The 22,415-nt window shown below is 46.0% G+C and overlaps 1 protein-coding gene across 1 annotated transcript in view; it reads left to right on the top strand.

Moving 5' to 3' along the window:
- The first annotated feature begins 3,096 nt into the window (after positions 1-3,096).
- Positions 3,097-22,415, top strand: part of YTHDF2 (YTH N6-methyladenosine RNA binding protein 2) — a 33,644-nt gene continuing 14,325 nt past the window's right edge. The window contains exons 1-4 of the mRNA XM_033227477.1: positions 3,097-4,192; positions 4,698-4,722; positions 5,300-5,379; positions 10,103-11,686. Of these exons, the coding sequence (XP_033083368.1) occupies positions 4,166-4,192; positions 4,698-4,722; positions 5,300-5,379; positions 10,103-11,686 (1,716 nt within the window). The 5' untranslated portion in view covers positions 3,097-4,165. The remainder of the gene's footprint in view (positions 4,193-4,697; positions 4,723-5,299; positions 5,380-10,102; positions 11,687-22,415) is intronic.

Here is a 22,415-nt window from a genome sequence, read left to right as displayed (position 1 = left end):
TTTTTTGAGAGGAAGTCTTGCTCTTGTCCCCCCCAGGCTGGAGTGCAATGGCGCCATCTCAGCTCACTGCAACCTCTGCCTCCCAGGTTCAAGCGATTCTCCTGCCTCAGCCTCCCAAGTAGCTGGGATTGCAGGTGTCTGCCACCAGGCCCGGCTAATTTTTTTTGTATTTTTAGTAGAGACGGGGGTTTCACCATGTTGTCCAGGCTGGTCTCGAACTCCTGACCTCAGGTTATTCGCCCACCTCGACCTCCGAAAGTGCTGGGATTACAGCCCTGATCCACTGCGCCTGGCCAGCACATGTTCTTTTGTTTCCCTTCTCTCCTTGCCTGGCCAGTTTCTCCTCATCCTTCATGTTTTAGCTGAAGCTCATCTCCTCAGGGAAACCTTCCCTGGCTCCTCTGAGGAGGTTATACCTGTCTGTACTTCCTCACAGCACTTTCCACAACTGTAATTTGAATAGCTATTTGCATAGTCTCAGTTTCCCTGGCTAGTCTGCTTCAAGGAGAAATGAACTTTCTCCCCAGCACACTGCCTGGCCCTCAATAAATACTTGTTGAAAGAGAGATTGAATGCTTCATTTACCCAGTGGCAGAGCTGAAATTAGAACCTAAACATTTCCAGTATAGTATTATTTTCTTCAAACCATGAAATGACACCACATATTCCAACTTCCCCTCTCTCTTTCCGGTGATTAAATGTATCAGTCTTCTGGGTTCTGTTTCTTTAGGGGCCTGTTAAAAGCCATCATGGTAAACGAATCCAGGTTTAGCGATTACCCTTTTCTCAAGGGTAATTTGCATTTTAACTGGGAACTTCTGGCAAACAGAAAGTCATCCCAAAGGAACTAATCAAAACCCCTGGTACCATAAAGATATTATTGGAGGGAAATAATTTTTCTTTAAATCGCTTAATGGGATTATAGGAAATGAACTTACACTGTGCCACACATGCTTTAATGTCAGCTTTTTAAAAAAATTTAATTTTACTTATTTTGTTTATTTTTTTCAGACAGAGTCTGGCTGTATCACCCAGGCTAGAGTGCAATTGCGGGATCCCCCCTCACTGCAAGCTCCGCCTCCTGTGTTCAAGTGATTCTCTTGCTTCAGCCTCCCAGTAACTGGGATTACAGGGGCCCGCCACCATGCTCAGCTAATTTTTGTATTTTTAGTACAGACGGGGTTTCACCGTGTTGGTCAGGCTGGTCTTGAATTCCTGACCCTAGGTGATCTGCCCGCCTCAGCCTCCCAAAATACTGGGATTACAGGCCTGAGCCACTGCACGGGCTTTTTTTTTTTTTTTTTTTAAGTTTATCTTAACGACAAACCTGTTGGGTAGGTATCATTATCCATCATCCCCTTTATCAAATGAGGGAATCTAAGAAAGGTTTAGTCGTTTACCCAGTATTGCATATCTGGGTGGGGAAACCAGTATTTAGACCCTTTGTCTCCCAGCATATGACTTCTTATCTAATGTTGTTTTTACAATGCCATGTTGCCTCCAAGGGTCAGTATAGGCAACTGCTTACAGTTTATACATAAATCTGGGCCATGGAGCTAAGTGGCTGATTATCTTTTTTTTTTTTTTTTTTTTTTTTTGAGATGGAGTCTTGCTCTGTCGCCCAGGCTGGAGTGCAGTGGCCGGATCTCGGCTCACTGCAAGCTCCGCCTCCCAGGTTCATTCTCCTGCCTCAGCCTCCAGAGTAGCTGGGACTACAGGCGCCTGCCACCACGCCCAGCTAATTTTTTGTATTTTTAGTAGAGACGGGGTTTCACCGTGTTAGCCAGGATGGCCTTGATCGCCTGACCTCGTGATCAGTCCGCCTCGGCCTCCCAAAGTGCTGGGATTACAGGCGTGAGTCACCGCGCCCAGCCTTTTTTTTTTTTTTTTTTGAGACGGAGTCTTGCTTTCTTCCCCAGGCTGGAGTACAGTGGCGCGATCTCGGCTCACTGCAACCTCCGCCTCCCGGGTTCAGCGATTCTCCTGCCTCAGCCTCCGATTAGCTGGGACTACGGGCACATGCCGCCACGCCTGGCTACTTTTTGTATTTTTAGTAGAGTTGGGGTTTCACATCCTGTTGGCCAGGATGGTCTCGATCTTCTGACCTCATGATCCACCTGCCTTGGCCTCCCAAAGTGCTGAGATTACAGGCGTGAGCCACCGCACCTGCCATGGCCGAGTATTTTTAAAAAGAAGTATTACTAGGTTTATTCTATTCCCTTGATGGAATCTGTGCTTCCAGACTTGACATTTTACTGTCTCTATTAAAAGTCCTTCACCTTTGGTGCCTGACCTTATTCATTCCTACCATAAATGTGATTATGGGCAGGAAAAAAACGTGTTTTGAGCACTTTGACCAAATTATTTTTTTTTAATTTATTTTAATTTATTTTTTTTTTTGAGGCAGAGTCTCGCTCTGTCGCCCAGACTGGAGTGCAGTGGCGCAATCTCGGCTCACTGCAAGCTCCGCCTCCCGGGTTCACGCCATTCTCCTGCCTCAGCCTCCCGAGTAGCTGGGACTACAGGCGCCCGCCACCTCGCCCGGCTAGTTTTTTGTATTTTTTAGTAGAGACGGGGTTTCACCATGTTAGCCAGGATGGTCTCGATCTCCTGACCTCGTGATCCGCCCGTCTCGGCCTCCCAAAGTGCTGGGATTACAGGCTTGAGCCACCGCGCCCGGCCCACTTTGACCAAATTATTATGTTAAATCCAAGATGCCATGTTATTTATTTTACTACTGAGACCACCCAAGCCTCCTATATCCATCCAGCGTGTGGATAGCATGAGGTTGACAATTAGTGCATTTGTTACCTGTTTACCACGACATACTTGCAATAACAAAAGCTATTATATGGGGTTTCCTAGTATCAAGTATTCCTGTATGAGTTGGCTTTGCTTCTGATTGAAATATTTTTGCCCATCCTTTGCATCTCCCCTAGATTCTGGTTCCCTAACATAGAGTCTCTCGTAGGGGTAGAGAGATACCATTATGTTAGTGTCACATAGACCTGGCTATTTAACAGCTTTGTAAACTTGGGCACATTACTTAACCTTTCTGTTTTTCCAGTCGTAAAAAACCGAAAGACTGATAGCGATTTTGAAGTTGTCGAAAGACTTTAATGTGTTTGAAAATACCTAACAAAGCCTGGCCCACAGCTGGTATTTCAATAATGTTAATTTCCTTGCTTCCCTAAGGTCCTTAAGATTCATAGGTTATCCGGACTCCTTGAAAGTTTTGTGTAGATGCGTGAGGTGTATTTTTCTTGGAAATAAAGTCCACAGTTGAACAGATTATCTTGGAGTCCAGCGATTTCCCCGAAAATAAATTGTAGATTCTCCTTCCTGCAATGCTAAGGAGTGAATGTCTTTTGCAGGAGACTGGATTCTTTCACTGAGCATTTTCCTTTCTGGGTACTTTCTGTAGTCTGCTAACAGAGGAGCATGACCAAGCCCCTCGCGGGGGCGGGGGCAAGTCACTCCCGGACAGGGCCCCCAAGAAGTTTCCCTGAGGGCGGTGTGACTCCCCAGGGGTCGGGTTACCTCCCAGATGGGGGTGGGGTATCACTTGCAGCTGGGAGGCAGGTTCATTTTAATGTCTCGCGGGCTTTGGAGGCCCCTCCCTCACTGAGAAACCGGCTTTTGTCGTTTTTCTGAAGCCAAAGCTAGTCTTTCCAGGTGTTAGTCAAAAACCTCGTGGTGCGACCCTGGTCGTCCCCAACCCCCTAGGCCTTAATCCCGGGGCGGTGGGGGCGGGGAGGCCGTGAGCACAGCTTCCGCTCCTCCAAGCCGCCAGAGGGCGCCGCGGCCGGCCTCTCCCTTCCCGGGGTGCTTCGCGCCAGGCCCCTTCCGCGTGGGTGAGTGAATGTGAGAGTCAGCGCTCGCGCCGCGCGCGCCGTCCGCCTCCGCTGTTCGGCGCTCTGCTTTCGGCGGTGAGGGGCGGGCGCGCGCGTAAAAGCATAGAGACGGGCGTTGAGCTCTTGGGCTAGAGCGTCGCCGAGTCGGAGCCGGAGCCTGAGCCGCGCGCTGTGTCTCCGCTGCGTCCGCCGAGGCCCCCGAGTGTCAGGGACAAAAGCCGCCGCCTGCTCCCGCAGCCGGGGCTCATCTGCCACCGCCGCCGCGCTGAGGAGAGTTCGCCGCCGTCGCCGCCCGCAAGGATCCGAGAGCCATGTCGGCCAGCAGCCTCTTGGAGCAGGTACAGGCCCGGCCCGCATGCCTCGGCCATTGTGTGAGGCGAGAGGGAGCCCGACTAGGCCCGGGCCAGCCGCCCCCGGGCAGGCCGAGCCGAGGCGGCGCCTCTCGCGGGCCAGGTTTCGGGCCTCTCAGGCCGGCCGCGCCCGGCGCCTCGCCCTCAGCCTGCTCTTCCCGCTTCTCCTCGGGCCTTGGAGCCCACGGGCCGGGCCGCGCCGCGTTCCCTTCTCTAAGCGGGCCTCGTTTTCCTTCCTTGTTTCCTTCCCCTTCCTTAAAGCCCTGGGTTCCTCGCGTTGCAGCTGGCGCGTCTGCCGCGTTTTCTTCCCTGCCCCACGGGCCTGGCGCTCTCCCCCGCCTCCCATTTTCAGCCTCTTCCTCCCTACCATTCCTGACGCCTCCCCTCGGGCCTGCTCCTTTATTCTCCCTTCGGGCCCTGCCTTAATTTGTTCTTCCTTTTTCATTTCTCCTTCGGACAACTTGCTGCTCGGCGACGTTTCCTTCCCCTGCAGAGACCAAAAGGTCAAGGAAACAAAGGTAAGCCCCGCTCCACCGGTGGCCCTGGGCCGGGAGGGGGACGCGGGGCGGTGGGGGCGGGGTCTCCGGGAAGCGCCCCGGGCGGAGGACCTTTCGGAAGCCGCTTAGTTCGCAGGTGCCGCACACTTAAGTATTTGACCCTTTCGGTGTGTTCTTGCAGCTGGCGAACAGCTTTTTCGCTAACAAGGAGTAATTCATTAAGGGTGGGGGTGGATTGGGTTTTGAAACGCTCCAGGTCCTTAGTTTCCTGTAGGTCTTAAAAGGCCTTTGTTTTTCATCCTCGTGGATCACTCTCTGGAAGTACTCTCATGTGATGGGGGAGGGGAAGCGGGAGGGAATGGAGATCCAGAGGAGCCAATAAAATGACCTTTTTAGATCAACTTGCTCTGGGTGGAGGGGGACATTTTCACTGGCGACTATCGCTTCAGCATTCACTCTCATCTCTTACCCTTTTGAAGTTCAATCTTACATGCTTTGTTAACTAGTAAGGTTTTTCTCTAGTTAGCATATAGGGACTAATTTGAGAGGAAGATTATAGGATTGGGACACTCCTAATTGAGTTTTTTTTTTCCTTTAGTACAAAATGGATCTGTACATCAAAAGGATGGATTAAACGATGATGATTTTGAACCTTACTTGAGTCCACAGGCAAGGCCCGTGAGTAGTTAACTATTTACATATCTGATCGAAGGGTGTGTGTAGTATATTCTTTTTCTGCCTTCTACCAATACATCCCATTTTCTGAGGATTCTCTTTCTTTTTTCTTTTTCGAGACCGAGTCTCGCTCTGTCACCCAGGCTGGGGTGTAGTGGCGCAATCTTGGCTCACTCCCAACCTCCGCCTCTCGGGTTCAAGCGATTCTCCTGTCTCAGCCTCCTGAGTAGCTGGGATTACAGGTGTGCACCACCGCTCCCAGCTAGTTTTTCTGTTTTTTTTTTTTTTTTTTTTTTAATAGAGACGAGGTTTCATGTTGGCCAGGCTGGTCTTGAACTCCTGACCTCAGGTGATCCACCCACCTGGCCTCCCAAAGTGCTGGGATTACAGGCGTGAGCCACCACGCCTAGCTGAGGATTCACTTTCTTAATATCTGTATTTTTTCTCTGCCCTCTATCAGGAAATCCCATGCTCTGAGGGTTCACCTCCTTAATACCTATTAATGTGTTACAGAACACTTACTGAAAATGTCTGAGGCTGTTGAGATTCCCATCTCTGTAATGTCAGCAAACATACTATATTGAGAACGTAATACTGATTACTGGCAGTAACATATGCATGAATAATTATCTTCCTCCTTACCAAGAATGTAGCAGTGCGGAATTTAGGAATTCTTGCAAGTGTTAAATATTCTGAATTTTCACCCCAGAAAACTTTGGATTAGTATGATAGGGAAAGTTCTAATATAAAATCACCTGGAGGCGGGAAGATCTCTTGAGCACAGAAGCTTGAAGCTGCAGCGAGCTATCTATGATCATACCTGTGAAAAGCCACTGCACTCCAGCCTGGGTGACAGAACAAGACCTGGTCTCTAAAAAATAGTCACCTGAACTTCATTCAGTGCTGGAGGACTGGCTCTCTTTCTTTTTTCTAGTTTATGGGTTCTTAGATTATCAGAACTATTTTGGAGTTAGGAAAAAAATTTTTTTTTGAGACGTAGTGTTACTCTTGTCACCCAGGCTGGAGTGCAGTGGTACAATCTCGGCTCACTGCAACCTCAGCCTGCCAGGTGATCTTGCCCGCCTCAGCCTCCCAAGTAGCTGGGACCACCATGCCCGGCTAATTTTTTATATTTTTTGTAGAGACGGGGGTTTCACTATGTTGTCCAATCTGGTCTTGAATTCCTGAGCTCAAGAGGTCCGCCCTCCTCGACCTCTCAGAAGTGTTGGAATTATAGGTGTACGCCACCATGCTCGGCTGAGTCAGGAAATTTTTGAGTTGAGCTGCACCTACATCTGTGGAGACTAACTTTATTTTTCACTGAAGGGAGGTATAGGATTTATAAAGTGGAGTGAAAGTTAAAATACTGTTTAGCACAAAGATCAGTAATGTTGGAGGTTTTTGCGGTGTAATCTTTTAGTGTAAAGTTGCATGTAGATTCAAATACTAATATGACCTGTGCATGTAGAAACTTGTTTGATTCAGCAGTTCTTTTGTGTTGTTATCTCTGATCCCAAAGACATAGTTACATAGTTGTAACTAATGTAACTCCCCAGATTAATAGGCCAAAAGGAAAATTGGCAATATGTCTTCCAAAATGCCCTAAAAGGTCAAGAAGTTTATAAGTTCTGAAGATGCGCTGTATGAAATACAGTTAGTAGTCCTGAATAATTGCATGCGCATATATGGAGGTGATTATCACATCAAACTTGTAGAATCCCTGTGTAAAATTTTTTAACATGAAAAGTGTAGAAACCACTTGAGCAAGTGATTGGAAAAAAGTTTTCACAAAACACAACCAGTTAATCAGGAAAAGTAGGGAAGGAAGTAGAGGAATGAACTATTAATAGGTTCCTGCTATTGAAGTAGTTTGCTTACATAATCATTATAACAGAGAGAGTGGGAGCATTTAGAAACATAATTCTAGGTAGTTCTTGTAAAACATTGTGTAATTCAGATTTTTGAGCTTGAGCATGTGGGAGCCTGCCAGTTCAGGTTTAGACATTCAACTGTATGTTGGCATAACCTGTGATATTAAGTGCATTTGATTTTTCTTTCTCAGGTAAGCCAAAGCTTAAATGTCTTTGTTTAAAAAAATTTGGATAATAATATAAATGTTACATGAGTAGATGAGGAAGGGTAACCTGAGAATCTAGTTTATTGTCTAGAGTAAGTTATCTACTTTTGTGCCAACTTTTCATTACCCTATTTTGGAATAATACTTCAAGTTTAATCCAGAGATTATAGGCCGAATTTCTTACACATATGGATTTGGGTCTGTTCAAATTTTTTTTTTTTTTTTTTTGAGGCGGAGTCTTGCTCTGTCGCCCAGGCTGGAGTGCAGTGGCACGATCTCAGCTCATTGCAAGCTCTGCCTCCTGGGTTCACGCCATTCTCCTGCCTCAGCCTCCTGAGTAGCTGGGACTACAGGCACACGTCACCATGCCTGGCTAATTTTTTGTATTTTTGGTAGAGATGGGGTTTCACCATGTTAGCAAGGATGGTCTTGATCTCCTGACCTCATGATCCGCCTGCCTCGGCCTCCCAAAGTGCTGGGATTACAGGTGTGAGCCACCACGCCTGACCTAAAATTTTTAACCTTACCTTTGTGAGAACTTTTAAATATGAAAAAAGTATGTGTGAAAAGACTTCACTTTTGTTTTTATGTATTTACGTATTTTTATTTATTTATGTATTTATTTATTTATTTATTTATCTATTTTTTGAGACAGAGTCTTGCTCTGTCGCCCAGGCTGCAGTGCAGTGGCGCAGTCTGGCTCACTGCAACCTCCATCTCCTGGGTTCAAGCAATTCTCCCACCTTAGCCTCCCGAATAGCTGGGATTACAGGCAGGTGCTGCCATGCCCGGCTAATTTTTATATTTTTAGTAGAGACGGGGTTTCATCATGTTGGCCAGGCTGGTCTCCAACTCCTGGCCTCAAGTGATTTGCCCGCCTCAGCCTCCCAGAGTGCTGGAATTAGAGGCGTAAGCCACCGTGCCCGGCCTGTTTTTATTTATTTATTTTTTGAGACAGTCTGTCTGGCTCTGTTGCCCAGACTGGAGTGCGGTAGTGCCATTTGGGCTCACTGCAACCTCTGCCTACTGGATTCAAGTGATTCTACTGCCTCAGCCTCCTGAGTAGCTGGGATTACAAGTGTATGCCACCATGCCTGGCTAACTTTTTGTATTTTTAGTAGAGACTGGGTTTTGTCATGATGGCCAGGCTGGTCTTGAACTGACCTCAAGTCATCCACCTCTCTCTGTCTCCCAAAGTTCTGGGATTACAGGCGGGAGCCACTGCACCCAGCCATTTTTCTCATTTTACATCCTCCAGAAACCACTGTGCATTTCCTCTTCAGGTTATAACTAAGTAGTGGAATCTGTTGATATTCTCAGGTAGTTTGCCAAGAGGCTAGCACTATAAACTGGTAGTGAACCTTGCTTTTGGGTTTATGATTGAGAAATGACTACAGACATTTGGACTAGAACTTGACATTTCCATTTCTTTTTGTTATTATTTTATCATCACCTGGTTCGCGTAGGTAGTTGCTAAAAGGATTACCTCAACATTCAGGACTTAGTTTGTGAAATGCTAAGTTTTCTCTTAGTTGTAGTGCTAAAGCTAAGGGCCATATTCACTGTATCAGCTTAACTTTAAATGTTTCAATTACTACACCAAAATTTCCTTTTTTTTTTTTTTGAGACGGAGTCTTGCTCTGTCGCCCGGGCTGGAGTGCAGTGGCCGGATCTCAGCTCACTGCACGCTCTGCCTTCCAGGTTTACGCCATTCTCCTGCCTCAGCCTCCCAAGTAGCTGGGGCTACAGGCGCCCGCCACCTTGCCCGGCTAGCTTTTTGTATTTTTTTTAGTAGAGATGGGGTTTCACCGTGTTAGCCAGGATGGTCTCGATCTCCTGACCTCGTGATCCGCCTGTCTCGGCCTCCCAAAGTGCTGGGATTACAGGCTTGAGCCACCGTGCCCGGCCCCAAAATTTCTTATGATAGAAAAAATGCCCTTGTGTTTATAGGAAATATCTGATGTGCTGCACACACTGTTTTTTTTGAGATGGAGTTTCACTCGTTGCCCACAGGCTGGAGTGCAGTGGTGCAATCTCAGCTCACTGCAACCTCCGCCTCCTGGGTTCAAGTGATTCTCCTGCCTCAGGCCTCCCAAGTAGACAGGGTTTCGTCACGTTGGCCGGGTTGGTCTCGAACTCCTGACCTCAGGTGATCTGCCCACCTCCGCTTCCCGAAGTGTAGGGGTTACAGGTGTGAGCCACCACGTCCAGCCGCACACTCCTTTTTTTTTTTTTTTTTTTTTTTTTTTTTTTTTTTTTTTGAGGCGGAGTCTCGCTCTGTCGCCCAGGCTGGAGTGCAGTGGCGGATCTCAGCTCACTGCAAGCTCCGCCTCCGGGTTCACGCCATTCTCCTGCCTCAGCCTCCCGAGTAGCTGGGACTACAGGCGCCGCCACGTCGCCCGGCTAGTTTTTTGTATTTTTTAGTAGAGACGGGGTTTCACCGTGTTAGCCAGGATGGTCTCGATCTCCTGACCTCGTGATCCACCCGTCTCGGCCTCCCAAAGTGCTGGGATTACAGGCTTGAGCCACCGCGCCCGGCCCCGCACACTCCTTTTTATAGTATATTTGAATTGTGTGACTAGGTGGGGGGAGGAAAGAGCCTGATAATAATTCTTTATGTTTTGATTTGCCTTTTTTTTTCTTCCACAGAATAATGCATATACTGCCATGTCAGATTCCTACTTACCCAGTTACTACAGTCCCTCCATTGGCTTCTCCTATTCTTTGGGTGAAGCTGCTTGGTCTACTGGGGGTGACACAGCCATGCCCTATTTAACTTCTTATGGACAACTGAGCAACGGAGAGCCCCACTTCCTACCAGATGCAATGTTTGGGCAACCAGGAGCCCTAGGTAGCACTCCATTTCTTGGTCAACATGGTTTTAATTTCTTTCCCAGTGGGATTGACTTCTCAGCATGGGGAAATAACAGTTCTCAGGGACAGTCTACTCAGAGCTCTGGATATAGTAGCAATTATGCTTATGCACCTAGCTCCTTAGGTGGAGCCATGATTGATGGACAGTCAGCTTTTGCCAATGAGACCCTCAATAAGGCTCCTGGCATGAATACTATAGACCAAGGGATGGCAGCACTGAAGTTGGGTAGCACAGAAGTTGCAAGCAATGTTCCAAAAGTTGTAGGTTCTGCTGTTGGTAGTGGGTCCATTACTAGTAACATCGTGGCTTCCAATAGTTTGCCTCCAGCCACTATTGCTCCTCCAAAACCAGCATCTTGGGCTGATATTGCTAGCAAGCCTGCAAAACAGCAACCTAAACTGAAGACGAAGAATGGCATTGCAGGGTCAAGTCTTCCGCCACCCCCGATAAAGCATAACATGGATATTGGAACTTGGGATAACAAGGGTCCCGTTGCAAAAGCCCCCTCACAGGCTTTGGTTCAGAATATAGGTCAGCCAACCCAGGGGTCTCCTCAGCCTGTAGGTCAGCAGGCTAACAATAGCCCACCAGTGGCTCAGGCATCAGTAGGCCAACAGACACAGCCATTGCCTCCACCTCCACCACAGCCTGCCCAGCTTTCAGTCCAGCAACAGGCAGCTCAGCCAACCCGCTGGGTAGCACCTCGGAACCGTGGCAGTGGGTTCGGTCATAATGGGGTGGATGGTAATGGAGTAGGACAGTCTCAGACTGGTTCTGGATCTACTCCTTCAGAACCCCACCCAGTGTTGGAGAAGCTTCGGTCCATTAATAACTATAACCCCAAAGATTTTGACTGGAATCTGAAACATGGCCGGGTTTTCATCATTAAGAGCTACTCTGAGGACGATATTCACCGTTCCATTAAGTATAATATTTGGTGCAGCACAGAGCATGGTAACAAGAGACTGGATGCTGCTTATCGTTCCATGAACGGGAAAGGCCCCGTTTACTTACTTTTCAGTGTCAACGGCAGTGGACACTTCTGTGGCGTTGCAGAAATGAAATCTGCTGTGGACTACAACACATGTGCAGGTGTGTGGTCCCAGGACAAATGGAAGGGTCGTTTTGATGTCAGGTGGATTTTTGTGAAGGACGTTCCCAATAGCCAACTGCGACACATTCGCCTAGAGAACAACGAGAATAAACCAGTGACCAACTCTAGGGACACTCAGGAAGTGCCTCTGGAAAAGGCTAAGCAGGTGTTGAAAATTATAGCCAGCTACAAGCACACCACTTCCATTTTTGATGACTTCTCACACTATGAGAAACGCCAAGAGGAAGAAGAAAGTGTTAAAAAGGTAACCCACTTAACATTCTTAAGATTTTTAGGGAAGGAGGAATTAGAACAGAAGTATTATATATAGTGAACCGTTATTAAAAACTCTGTAAATGAATACAGTATCACTTAACAGTTCAAGGCTTTATGGAAGTATAATTGGTTCTGATACTTCAACCCTAATGTGAAGGTATGTGAGAACATTAGTAGAGGACAGAAATAAGAACTTTGAAAGGAAAGCAGAAAGAGTACACAATGCAGAAAGAGGTGAAGAATGAGTCAAAAGAGATGCAGAGGGGTAATGGAAGTGATAAAACCATAGAAATTAAAGCAGAAGATTGAGGCTATAATATGGCAGAGAAAAATCGAAATTTCTCTGTTGGATTAACTTGGCTTTGCTGGCATTTTGTGGTTATTTTCGAGAGTCAATATATCGTCACCAACTCTTGAAATCACTTCTGTCTTCCCTGTGACAATTGGCGGTGTAAAAGACTCACTTTCCGATTCCTCTGTAACAAGTGGGAATCTTGGGCAGAATGATGAGGAATGGATTCAAACTAGAGTTGAATGTGAAAGAGTTGGTAGCGTTTGTGAGTATTGAATGAATGTAAACTTTAGCATTATAAAAGGATGATAAAACTGGTTGGAGCAGATAGTCATATTATCTGGGATTTATACTTAATTTTTTTTGGATAGGGTCTCACTCTGTTGCCCAGGCTGGAGTGCAGTGGCATGATTTGGGCCCACTCCAGCCTCCACCTTCTGGGCTCAAGTGATCCTCCCATCTCAGCCTCCTGAGTAGCTGGGATCACAGGCATGCACCACCATGCCTGGCTAGTTTTTCATGTTTTTTGTAGAGCTGGATTTTACCATGTTGCCCAGGCTGTTCTTGAACTCCTGAGCTCAAGTGATCTGCCCCTGCTTCTTCCCAAAGTGCTGGGATTACAGGTGTGAGCCACTGCAGCTGGCCTAGACATTGTTAAACATAGGAAATAGGTGAAAAGATTATGGGCAAGGAGATATTTTTCTTTGAAGATATATATATTAGTGGTTGAGAGAATCCTGAGTTGATGAATCTCAAATATAAAATAAAGTCTAACAAACATTGTTTTCCTTAAATTTGTTAAGAACTCGTAGGGATCTTATATGTGATCTAAGATCTGAGGCATTATTAGGCGGCTCTATGAGAACTTACTCCTTTTAGCAGTAGAAGAAGGGCTCGTCGGTACAATCTTCTTGGAGGTATATAGTTAAAGTAGGGTTAGTTGCTATTTTACCTTCCAGTGTGTACAGATTAATAAGAAAGGGAGTTATACTTGTCAGTGACTCCTCTCTTCCCCACAATTTAATAGTTTAACTTAAAATCTTCCATATTAGTCCGGGCACAGTGGCTCACGCCTGTAATCCCAGCACTTTGGGAGGCTAAGGTGGGCAGATCACCTGAGGTCAGGACCAGCCTGACCAACATGGAGAAACCTCATTTCTATTAAAAGTACAGAATTAGCCAGGCATGGTGGCACATGCCTGTAATCCCAGCTACTTGGGAGGCTGAGGTAGGAGAATCACTTGAACCCCAAAGGCAGAGGTTGCGGTGAGCCAAGATTGTGCTGTAGCCTGGGCAACAAGAGCTAAACTCCATCTCCCCACCGCCCCCCAAAAAACTATCATATTTTGGCCTGGTGTGGTGGCTCATGCTTGCAATCCCAACACTTTGGGAGGCCGAGGCAGGAGGATTGCTTGGGCCCAGGAGTTTAAGACTAGCCTGGGCAACGTAGTAAGACCCCATCTCTAAAAAAAAAAAACAAAAAAAATTAGCTGGGCATGGTGGCACACACCTGTTCTAGCTACTCTGGAGGCTGAGGAAGGAGGATCGCTTGAGCCCAGGAGTTTGAGGCTGTAGTGAGCCATGATTGCACCACTGCACTCCAGCCAGGGCAACAGAGCAAGACTCTGTCCCAAAAATAAATAAAATTTACAGTATTTTGTAGAAAAAGTAGTTCATTGGTACTTTTTGCTAGACATCTGAAGGGCTCTAAAGGGATCATCAGGCTCCTGATTCTAGAGGGACAAGTAAGGAGGCCATGATCTTTTAGGCATCTTTTAGTGGCATAGCAGATTTATAAATGTGTGAGGGCCATCTAGGTGCTTGGTTTATCCACTTGAAATGTGTACTATCTTACTAGTCTTTCTAATAAAATTCTGTCCTACATCTTGTGATTAAAAGCAGGAAGGAAATGATGTTAATGCACAGCATAGTTGTTAAGATAGACTTGTATGTGTTAGGGCCAGTGGGGAAATTCGGGTTCATTTTCTTTTCAATTTTGCATTGCTGGGGTCAGATGAAGAAATACGGGTTTACACATGGAGTAGCAGGCTGAGCGTGGGTGGCTCTTGTCTGTAATCCCAGCACATTGGTAGGTAGAGGCGGGCCGATCACTTGAGGTCAGCAGTTTGAGGCCAGCATGGTGAAATCCTGTCTCTACTAAAAATGCTAAAATAGGGCCAGGCGCGGTGGCTCACATCTGTAATCCCAGCACTTTGGGAGGCCAAGGTGGGCGGATCACGAGGTCAGGAGATCAAGACCATCCTGGCTAACACGGGTGAAACCCCGTCTCTACTGAAAATACGAAAAATTAGCCGGGCATGGTGACGTGTGCCTGTAGTGCCAGCTACTTGGAAGGCTGAGGTGGGAGAATGGCGTGAACTTGGGAGGCGGAGCTTGCAGTGAGCTGAGATCATGCCACTGCACTCCAGCCTGGGTGACAGAGCGAGACTTCTTCTCAAAAAAACAAAAAACAAAACAAAACAAAAACTAAAAAAAAAAAAAAATAGCTGGGTCTGGTTTTGAGCACCTGTGATCCCAACTGCTTGGGAGACTGAGGCAGGATAATTTCTTGAACCCAGGAGGCAGGGGTTGCAGTGAGGTGAGATCACACCACTACACTCCAGTCTGGGCGACAGAGGGAGACTCTGTCTAAACAAGTCGCAGATTTGGGTTTTGTTAATTTAGCTTTTGGCCAGGCACTGTGGCTCACGTCTATAATCCCACTACTTTGGGAGGCCAGGGTAGGCGGATCACCTGAGGTCAGGAGTTCGAGACCAGCCTGGACAGCATGGTGAAACCCCGTCTCTACTAAAAACACAAAAAAATTAGCCAGGCATGGTGGTGCATGCCTGTAATACCAGCTACTTGGGAGGCTGAGGCAGGAGAATCGCTTGACCTGGGAGGCCGAGGTTGCAGTGAGCAGAGATCATGCCATTGCACTCCAGCCTGGGCAACAAGAGTGAAACTCCATCTCAAAAAAAAGAAAAAAAAAAAAATTCAGCTTTTAATCAAGTATGTATTTTGATTACGTTTGCTAGAGTGGTTCAGTTAATGATAATTGAACCTGATATGTAGGTGTAAGATTCCTATGTTGGAATTGACTAGCCTTTTAATGTTTTCATAGAATGAATGCAATAATAAACAGAATTTAGGGTCTTTGGTAAGCTAACTAATTTTTTTTTTTTTTTTTTTTTGAGACGGAGTCTCACTCTGTTGCCCAGGCTGGAGTGCAGTGGTTTAGAACCATTAGCTGGGTGGTGGCTCATGCCTCTAATCCTAGCACTTTGAGAGGCTGAGGTGGGCGGATCATGAGGTCAGGAGATTGAGACCACCTGGTCAACGTGGTGAAACCCTGTGTCTACTAAAAATACAAAGATTAGCTGGGTGTGGTGGTGGGTGCCTGTAATCCCAGCTACTCGGGAGGCTGAGACAGGAGAATTGCTTGAACCAGGTAGTCACAGGTTGCAGTGAGCTGAGATTGAGCCACTGCACTCCAGCCTGGTGAAAGAGCAAAACTCCGTCTCAAAAAAAACAAAAAAACAAAAAAACCCATTCCATAAAGACTCTTGATAAGTGAGTATCCTAGTTCTCAGCTGGTGAACAAACCACCAAATAAAATAAAGGCTTCAGTTATACTTGTGTCAGGTTACTTTTTAGTTTACTCTCTTGTAAGAACTGCTGGGATTGGCTGGGCGTGGTGGCTCACGCCTGTCATCCCAGCACTTTGGGAGGCCGAGGCGGATGGATCACAAGGTCAGGAGATTGAGACCATCCAGGCTAACACGGTGAAACCACGTCTCTACGAAAAATACAAAAAATCAGCCGGGCGTGGTGGCAGGTGCCTATAGTCCCAGTTACTTGGGTGGCTGAGGCAGGAGAATGGTGTGAACCCGGAAGGTGGAGCTTTCGGTGAGCTGAGATTGTGCCACTGCACTCCAGCCTGGGTGACAGAGCGAGACTGTGTCTCAAAAAAAAAAAAAAAAGACTTTGGGAGGCCGAGACGGGCGGATCACGAGGTCAGGAGATCGAGACCATCCTGGCTAACACGGTGAAACCCCGTCTCTACTAAAAATACAAAAAACTAGCCGGGCGAGGTGGCGGGCACCTGTAGTCCCAGCTACTCGGGAGGCTGAGGCAGGAGAATGGCGTAAACCCGGGAGGCGGAGCTTGCAGTGAACTGAGATCCGGCCACTGCACTCTAGCCAGGGCAACAGACCAAGACTCCGTCTCAAAAAAAAAACAAAAAAAACCATTGCTGGGATTTCAGGAAGATGCTTCTAAGCCCAGTTACCATTTTAGTTAGTACTGCCTTACTTTCCTGTTGGTTACTATTTTCCTTAACATCTTTACATAACTGATTGTAAACTGTTCTTACAATCTTTATTAGGCTTTAAAGAATAAGCAGATTTTATGAGAATGGGGCTCATAGCTCATTGAGACGGTGGACTCCCTTAGGTGAAGTGTTTGTGTGTGTATCTTTGTAGTATTTATGAGATTGCAAAAGCTTTCATGCCAAATGGGTGGTAACCCCATAAAGAAGTAGGGAAGTACTTAAACTTCATCCTGAAGATGATGTCACAGCTGTTCTAAAGTTCCATGATTGGGCAGTTTCTTGGCAGAACACACTGAAGCAGAGCCACAGCCATTTTTGCCTAGTATTATTACTGACTTGTTCTGCATGATCTAATTGAGTAACATAGAACCTTCAAGCATTGGATCTGTCAGGCTTGAAACTTAGAGCAAATTTTAGTGACATGTTTGATAGATGTGACTTTTATTTTTTTAAACAGCAATATACTGTGCTTAAGGTGCGGTTTACCTTGTTGAATGCTATAGATACTGTTGTGAAACCTTTCTGCATTTATTTAGAACCTTTCGCTAGTTAAGTATTCCTCTACTCTATGACATCAGTTTTGTTGGCTTCGTAGTGTTGTCAGACTTACTATAATTTACCGATCCCTAATTGTTGAATATGTCAGCAATGTGTTTTTTTTTTTTTTTTTTTTTTGAGACGGAGTCTCGCTCTGTCACCCAGGCTGGAGTGCAGTGGCCGGATCTCAGCTCACTGCAAGCTCCGCCTCCCGGGTTCACGCCATTCTCCTGCCTCAGCCTCCCAGGTAGCTGGGACTACAGGCGCCGCCACCTCGCCCGGCTAGTTTTTTGTAGTTTTTAGTAGAGACGGGGTTTCACCGTGTTAGCCAGGATGGTCTCGATCTCCTGACCTCGCAATCCGCCCGTCTCGGCCTCCCAAAGTGCTGGGATTCCAGGCTTGAGCCACTGCGCCCGGCCAGCAATCTGTATTTTAATATATTTTTTCTAATTAAAATAACACTACACTGAATATCCTTTTGTATAAATATTTATATTTGTTCATTAGTAGTTAGATGTGTCAAAGGTATATGGATTTTTTTTTTTTTTTTGAGACGGAGTCTTGCTCTGCCACCCAGGCTGGAGTGCAGTGGCCGGCTCTCAGCTCACTGCAAGCTCCGCCTCCCGGGTTCATGCCATTCTCCTGTCTCAGCCTCCTGAGTAGCTGGGACTACAGGCGCCCGCCTCGTCGCCCGGCTAGTTTTTTGTATTTTTTAGTAGAGACGGGGTTTCACCGTATTAGCCAGGATGGTCTCGATCTCCTGACCTCGTGATCCGCCCGTCTCGGCCTCCCAAAGTGCTGGGATTACAGGCTTGAGCCCCCGCGCCCGGCCTTGGATTTTAAAAATAGTATTTTACCACAGACTCAGAAATTCTTAGTAAAGGGGTAAATGCTTTGTGGTCCTGGCTAAGTTTTATATATATTGCTACATAAATCTTTTTCCTGAAAAGTTGAGGGAATCATTGTGCAACTGTTACCTAGAAGAAGTCAGTGGTTGAGAGCGTTTCTCTTTTTTTTTTTTTTTTCCTTTGAGATGGGGTCTCGCTCTGTTGCCCAGGCTGGAGTGCAGTGATGTGATCTCAGCCCACTACAACCTTCACCTTCCCAGGTTCAAGCGATTCTTGTGCCTGAGCTTCCCAAGTAGTTGGGACTACAGGCAAGCGCCACCACACCTAGCTAATTTTTGTATTTTTAGTAGAGATGGGGTTTCACCATGTTGGCCAGGCTTGTCTGGAACTCTTGACCTCAAGCCATCCACCCTTCTTGGCCTCCCAAAGTGCTGGGATGACAGGTGTGAGCCACTGCACCCAGCCGCCTTTCTCTTTTGACTAGTCTGGGAGAAAGGAGAGTTAACTTCCTGAATGAGTGAAATTTTTTAAAAGAAATTTCATAAAATAATTGGTTTAATTTTTGTCTTGTGTCTAGCCCTTTAACTACAAGTAAAAATAAGGGAAGCAGTCAAGAATAAGGGAAGCAGTCAAGTAGAGAGGACAAAGGACTAATTCTTTTAAAGTCCAGCATCTTGTTAGACTCAATGGATGATGGAGCCCTGGGAGACAAAAATTAATGAAATAGAAAAAAAATAGACTTAATTGGGTACTTGGGTAAATGATTTTTCTGAATAACTGCAGAGCAAATGGAGAGTGAGGGGAGAGTTGAGATACAGAGAAAATGTGATTGTGGTGGCAACAGTTTGAATTTTAGTCTAAAAAAAAAAGTCATTGGTGTTAAATGGGACCAGATTGACTGTATACCCTTTTGTGCTATTGAATTTTTGTTATTTTTTTGAGATGGAGTTTCACTTTTGTTGCCCAGGCTGGAGTGCAATGGTGTGATCTCGGCTCACTGCAACCTCCGCCTCCCAGGTTCAAGCGATTTTCCTGCCTCAGCCCCGCGGAGTAGCTAGGAGTACAGGCGGCTGCCTCCATGCCCGGCTAATTTTTGTATTTTTAGTAGAGATGGGGTTTCACCATGTTGGGCAGGCTGGTCTCGAACCCTTGACTTTGTGATCTGCCTGGCTTGGCCCCCAGCCACCGCACCCAGCCCAAATTTTTTTGAGACTAGTTTCTTAATGTCAAAAGACAAAGCTAGGTCGGGCATGGTGACTCACGCCTGTAATCCCAGCACTTGGGGAGACCAAGCCAGGCAGATCACAAAGTCAAGGGTTCGAGACCAGCCTGCCCAACATGGTGAAATGCCATCTCTACTAAAAATACAAAAAAAATAGCTGGGCATGGTGGCAGGCGCCTGTAGTCCAGCTACTCAGGAGGCTGAGGCAGGAGAATGGCGAGAACCCAGGAGGCGGAGCTTACAGTGAGCCAAGATCGCGCCAGTGCACTCCAGCCTGGGTGACAGGGCGAGACTCTGTCTCAAAAAAAAAAAAAAAGACAAAGCTAGAACCAATGGATAGAAGTTATGGGGAGAAATACTTTTATAAAGGGAAAACTTGCTAAAAACAAAGTTCTTAATCACAAGAGAATTTCAGGTAGAAACTAAAAGAGGTATGTTATAGAAACTAGACTAGGGATGTTGTAGAGGGGATTCATACATAGGGTAGTCTGGACTAGAGAAACCAAGGTATTAAAGAGGATTAGCTGACTCAATATAACATTTGAGGTTTGTGAAGATGAATTGATCCCATGAAACAGATCTTTTTAGGAAGGTTATTGTTTGTTTCACAGTTTCTGACCTAAATCTTTGTTACACGTAAAATAAGTAAGAACGGACTTGAGGCCAGAAAGCTGTGGATGACGGAAGGGATTGGTGCATTCTCAGTGAATTTTGGTACAGATTGGGTGGGTATATGAGTAGTTTTTTAATACATTTACTATGTACATATTAATGAAAAGTTGTTTCCTAAACTGTACTAAAAGGCTTATTAAAGAAATTTAGAGGCTGGATGGAGTGACTCATGCCTGTAATCCCAGCATTTTGGGAGGCCGAGGTGAACACATCACTTGAGCCTGGGAGTTCAAGACCAGCCTGGGCAACATGGTGAAACCCTGTCTCTGCAAAAAATACAAAAATTAGCCAGGTGTGGTGGCTCATGTCTGTAATCCCATCTACTTAGGAGGCTGAGGTATGAGAATCGCTTGAACCTGGGAGACGGAGGTTGCAGTGAGCTGAGATCGTGCCACTGCATTCCAGCCTTGGTGACAGAGCGAGACTGTCTCAAAAAACAACAACAAAAAAAACCCAAAGAGGCCAGGCAAGGTGGTTCACACCTGTAATCCCAGCACTTTGGGAGGCTGGGGCGGGCTGATCACCTGAGGTCAGAAGTTCGAGACCAGCCTGGCCAACATGGTGAAACCCTGTCTCTACTAAAAATACAAAGATTAGCTGGGCATGGTGGTGCACGCTTGTAATCCTAGCTACTTGGGAGGCTGAGGCAGGAGAATCACTTGAACCCGGGAGGGGGAGGTTACAGTGAGCCAAGATTGTGCCGTTACACTCCAGCCTGGGCGACAAGAGTGAAAGTCCGTCTCAAAAAAAGATAGAAATTTAGGAGTGATTATGAAATTTAAGAGTGATTATTTGGGAGAAGTGTTTCCCTTTAAAAAAAATTTAAAATTGATATATAATAGTTGTATATAGTGTTGTTTTGACATCCAGAATACACACTAGACTCTTATTTATTTATTTTTTGGTGGTAGAGACAAGGTTACCCAGGCTGGTCCGGAAACTCAAGTGATCCTCCTGCCCTGGCTTCCCAAAGTGTTGGGATTATAAGCGTGAGCCACCCTGTCTGGCCTTGTTTTTATCCAGGTTTTCTTTTGATGTTAGCGGATGCGCATGAAAAGTTTCTCTTTACAAGGATGTTTGTTTTCCTTACAGCCATCTTTCTCCTTTTGACCCTTTTATTTGTGCATTCAGTCTTTTTTTTTTTTCTTGAGAAATATTTGAAGTGATTACTTTGGCTCAATTTTCAGCATTTAAAAATGCAAGTTTTGCCGGGCGCGGTGGCTCAAGCCTGTAATCCTAGCACTTTGGGAGGCCGAGACGGGCGGATCACGAGGTCAGGAGATCGAGACCATCCTGGCTAATACGGTGAAACCCCGTCTCTACTAAAAAAATACAAAAAACTAGCCGGGCGTGTTGGCGGGCGCCTGTAGTCCCAGCTACTTGGGAGGCTGAGGCAGGAGAATGGCGGGAACCCGGGAGGCGGAGCTTGCAGTGAGCTGAGATCCGGCCACTGCACTCCAGCCTGGGCGACAGAGCGAGACTCCGTCTCAAAAAAAAAAAAAAAAAGCAAGTTTTGGCCGGGTGCAGTAGCGCATGCCAGGAGGTGGAGGTTGCAGTGAGCAGAGATTTTACCACTGCACTCCAGCCTGAGTGACAGAGGGAGACTCTGTCTCAAAAAAAAAATCAAGTTTCTGTGATATGAAAGACGAAAACATCCTCACTTGAGCTATAAATAATATTAAATCCTTAGGAAGTAAATAACCATGTGATACTGTTGGCTCCCGTTTAGCATCTTACCACCCTGCCACTGTTTTATTGCCTCTTCAGATCTAGTGAGTGGGCATCCTGTTTTAAACCAGGACGACAAACATGAGCATTTTTTGTAAAATCCTAAGGCCATCTATGTCTATTTTTGTCTTGCAGATAAATATACTTGTCTATCTGCCAAAAGGATTAAGGAAATTTTATTTGTATTACTCATCACCTTCCTTGCTTTGTGAATAGATAAAATGCCTCTTTCTGCAGCTTCCTTAAAGGAGGACTAGAAGATAATAGATAACATTGAATTTGGATCTTTGAACCATGCCCTCTGTATCTATCTTTCAACAAACGTTTGTGTTAATTGCTAGGATGGAACAGAGAAACAAGGTACCATGTTTACCTTAGAAGCAGAGGGTTTTAGGAGGACAACAAAATGGATAAAATATGGGATAAGAGCTGTAATAGAGGAATGAATACATTTTTGGCATTCTGGAGAAGTGATTAATTACTTTGGGGAAATTAAGAATTCATGGAAGCAATCACATTGGAACCATGCCCAATAAGTAATAATAGAATGATAAGCAGTCAGATGGCAGCATAGTGCTTGGCACATAGGACACACAGAAGCTTAGTTATCTTGTCTAACACTATAATTCTCATATTTCAGATAAAGGAAGAGGCTCAGAGGTTGTTTATCCAAAGTCTCATAGCTGGTCTTTAACACAAGTCTCTCCAGCGATGTGTTGGAGCTGGCTAGTTGGAGCCAGCTGTTTAGCTTTCAAGAATACCTTTCTGTACATTAAATTACATTATAATTACCATTGTATTAGAAGGTAATATTCAAATTCATTACTCGAGGTTATTTACAGCTGTTGTATCAATATATAATATGCTGTTGCACACTGATAACACATTGGTAATCTGAAATCAGCTGTGGTGTTTCATTTTTTGTTGTTGTTTTTGAGACGGAGTCTTGCTTGTTGCCCAGGCTGGAGTACAGTACAGTGGCGTGATCTCAACTCACTGCAACCTCTGCCTTGTGGGTTCAAGTGATTCTCTTGTCTCAGCCTCCCAAGTACCTGGGACTACAGGCACCTGCCACCACGCCTGGCT

Source organism: Trachypithecus francoisi, unplaced genomic scaffold (assembly GCF_009764315.1).
Source record: "Trachypithecus francoisi isolate TF-2019V2 unplaced genomic scaffold, Tfra_2.0 Lachesis_group12, whole genome shotgun sequence".
Classification (NCBI taxonomy): Eukaryota; Metazoa; Chordata; class Mammalia; order Primates; family Cercopithecidae; genus Trachypithecus; species Trachypithecus francoisi.
Note: the sequence above shows the minus strand (reverse complement) of the source record. Positions and strands in the feature narration are given on the sequence as shown.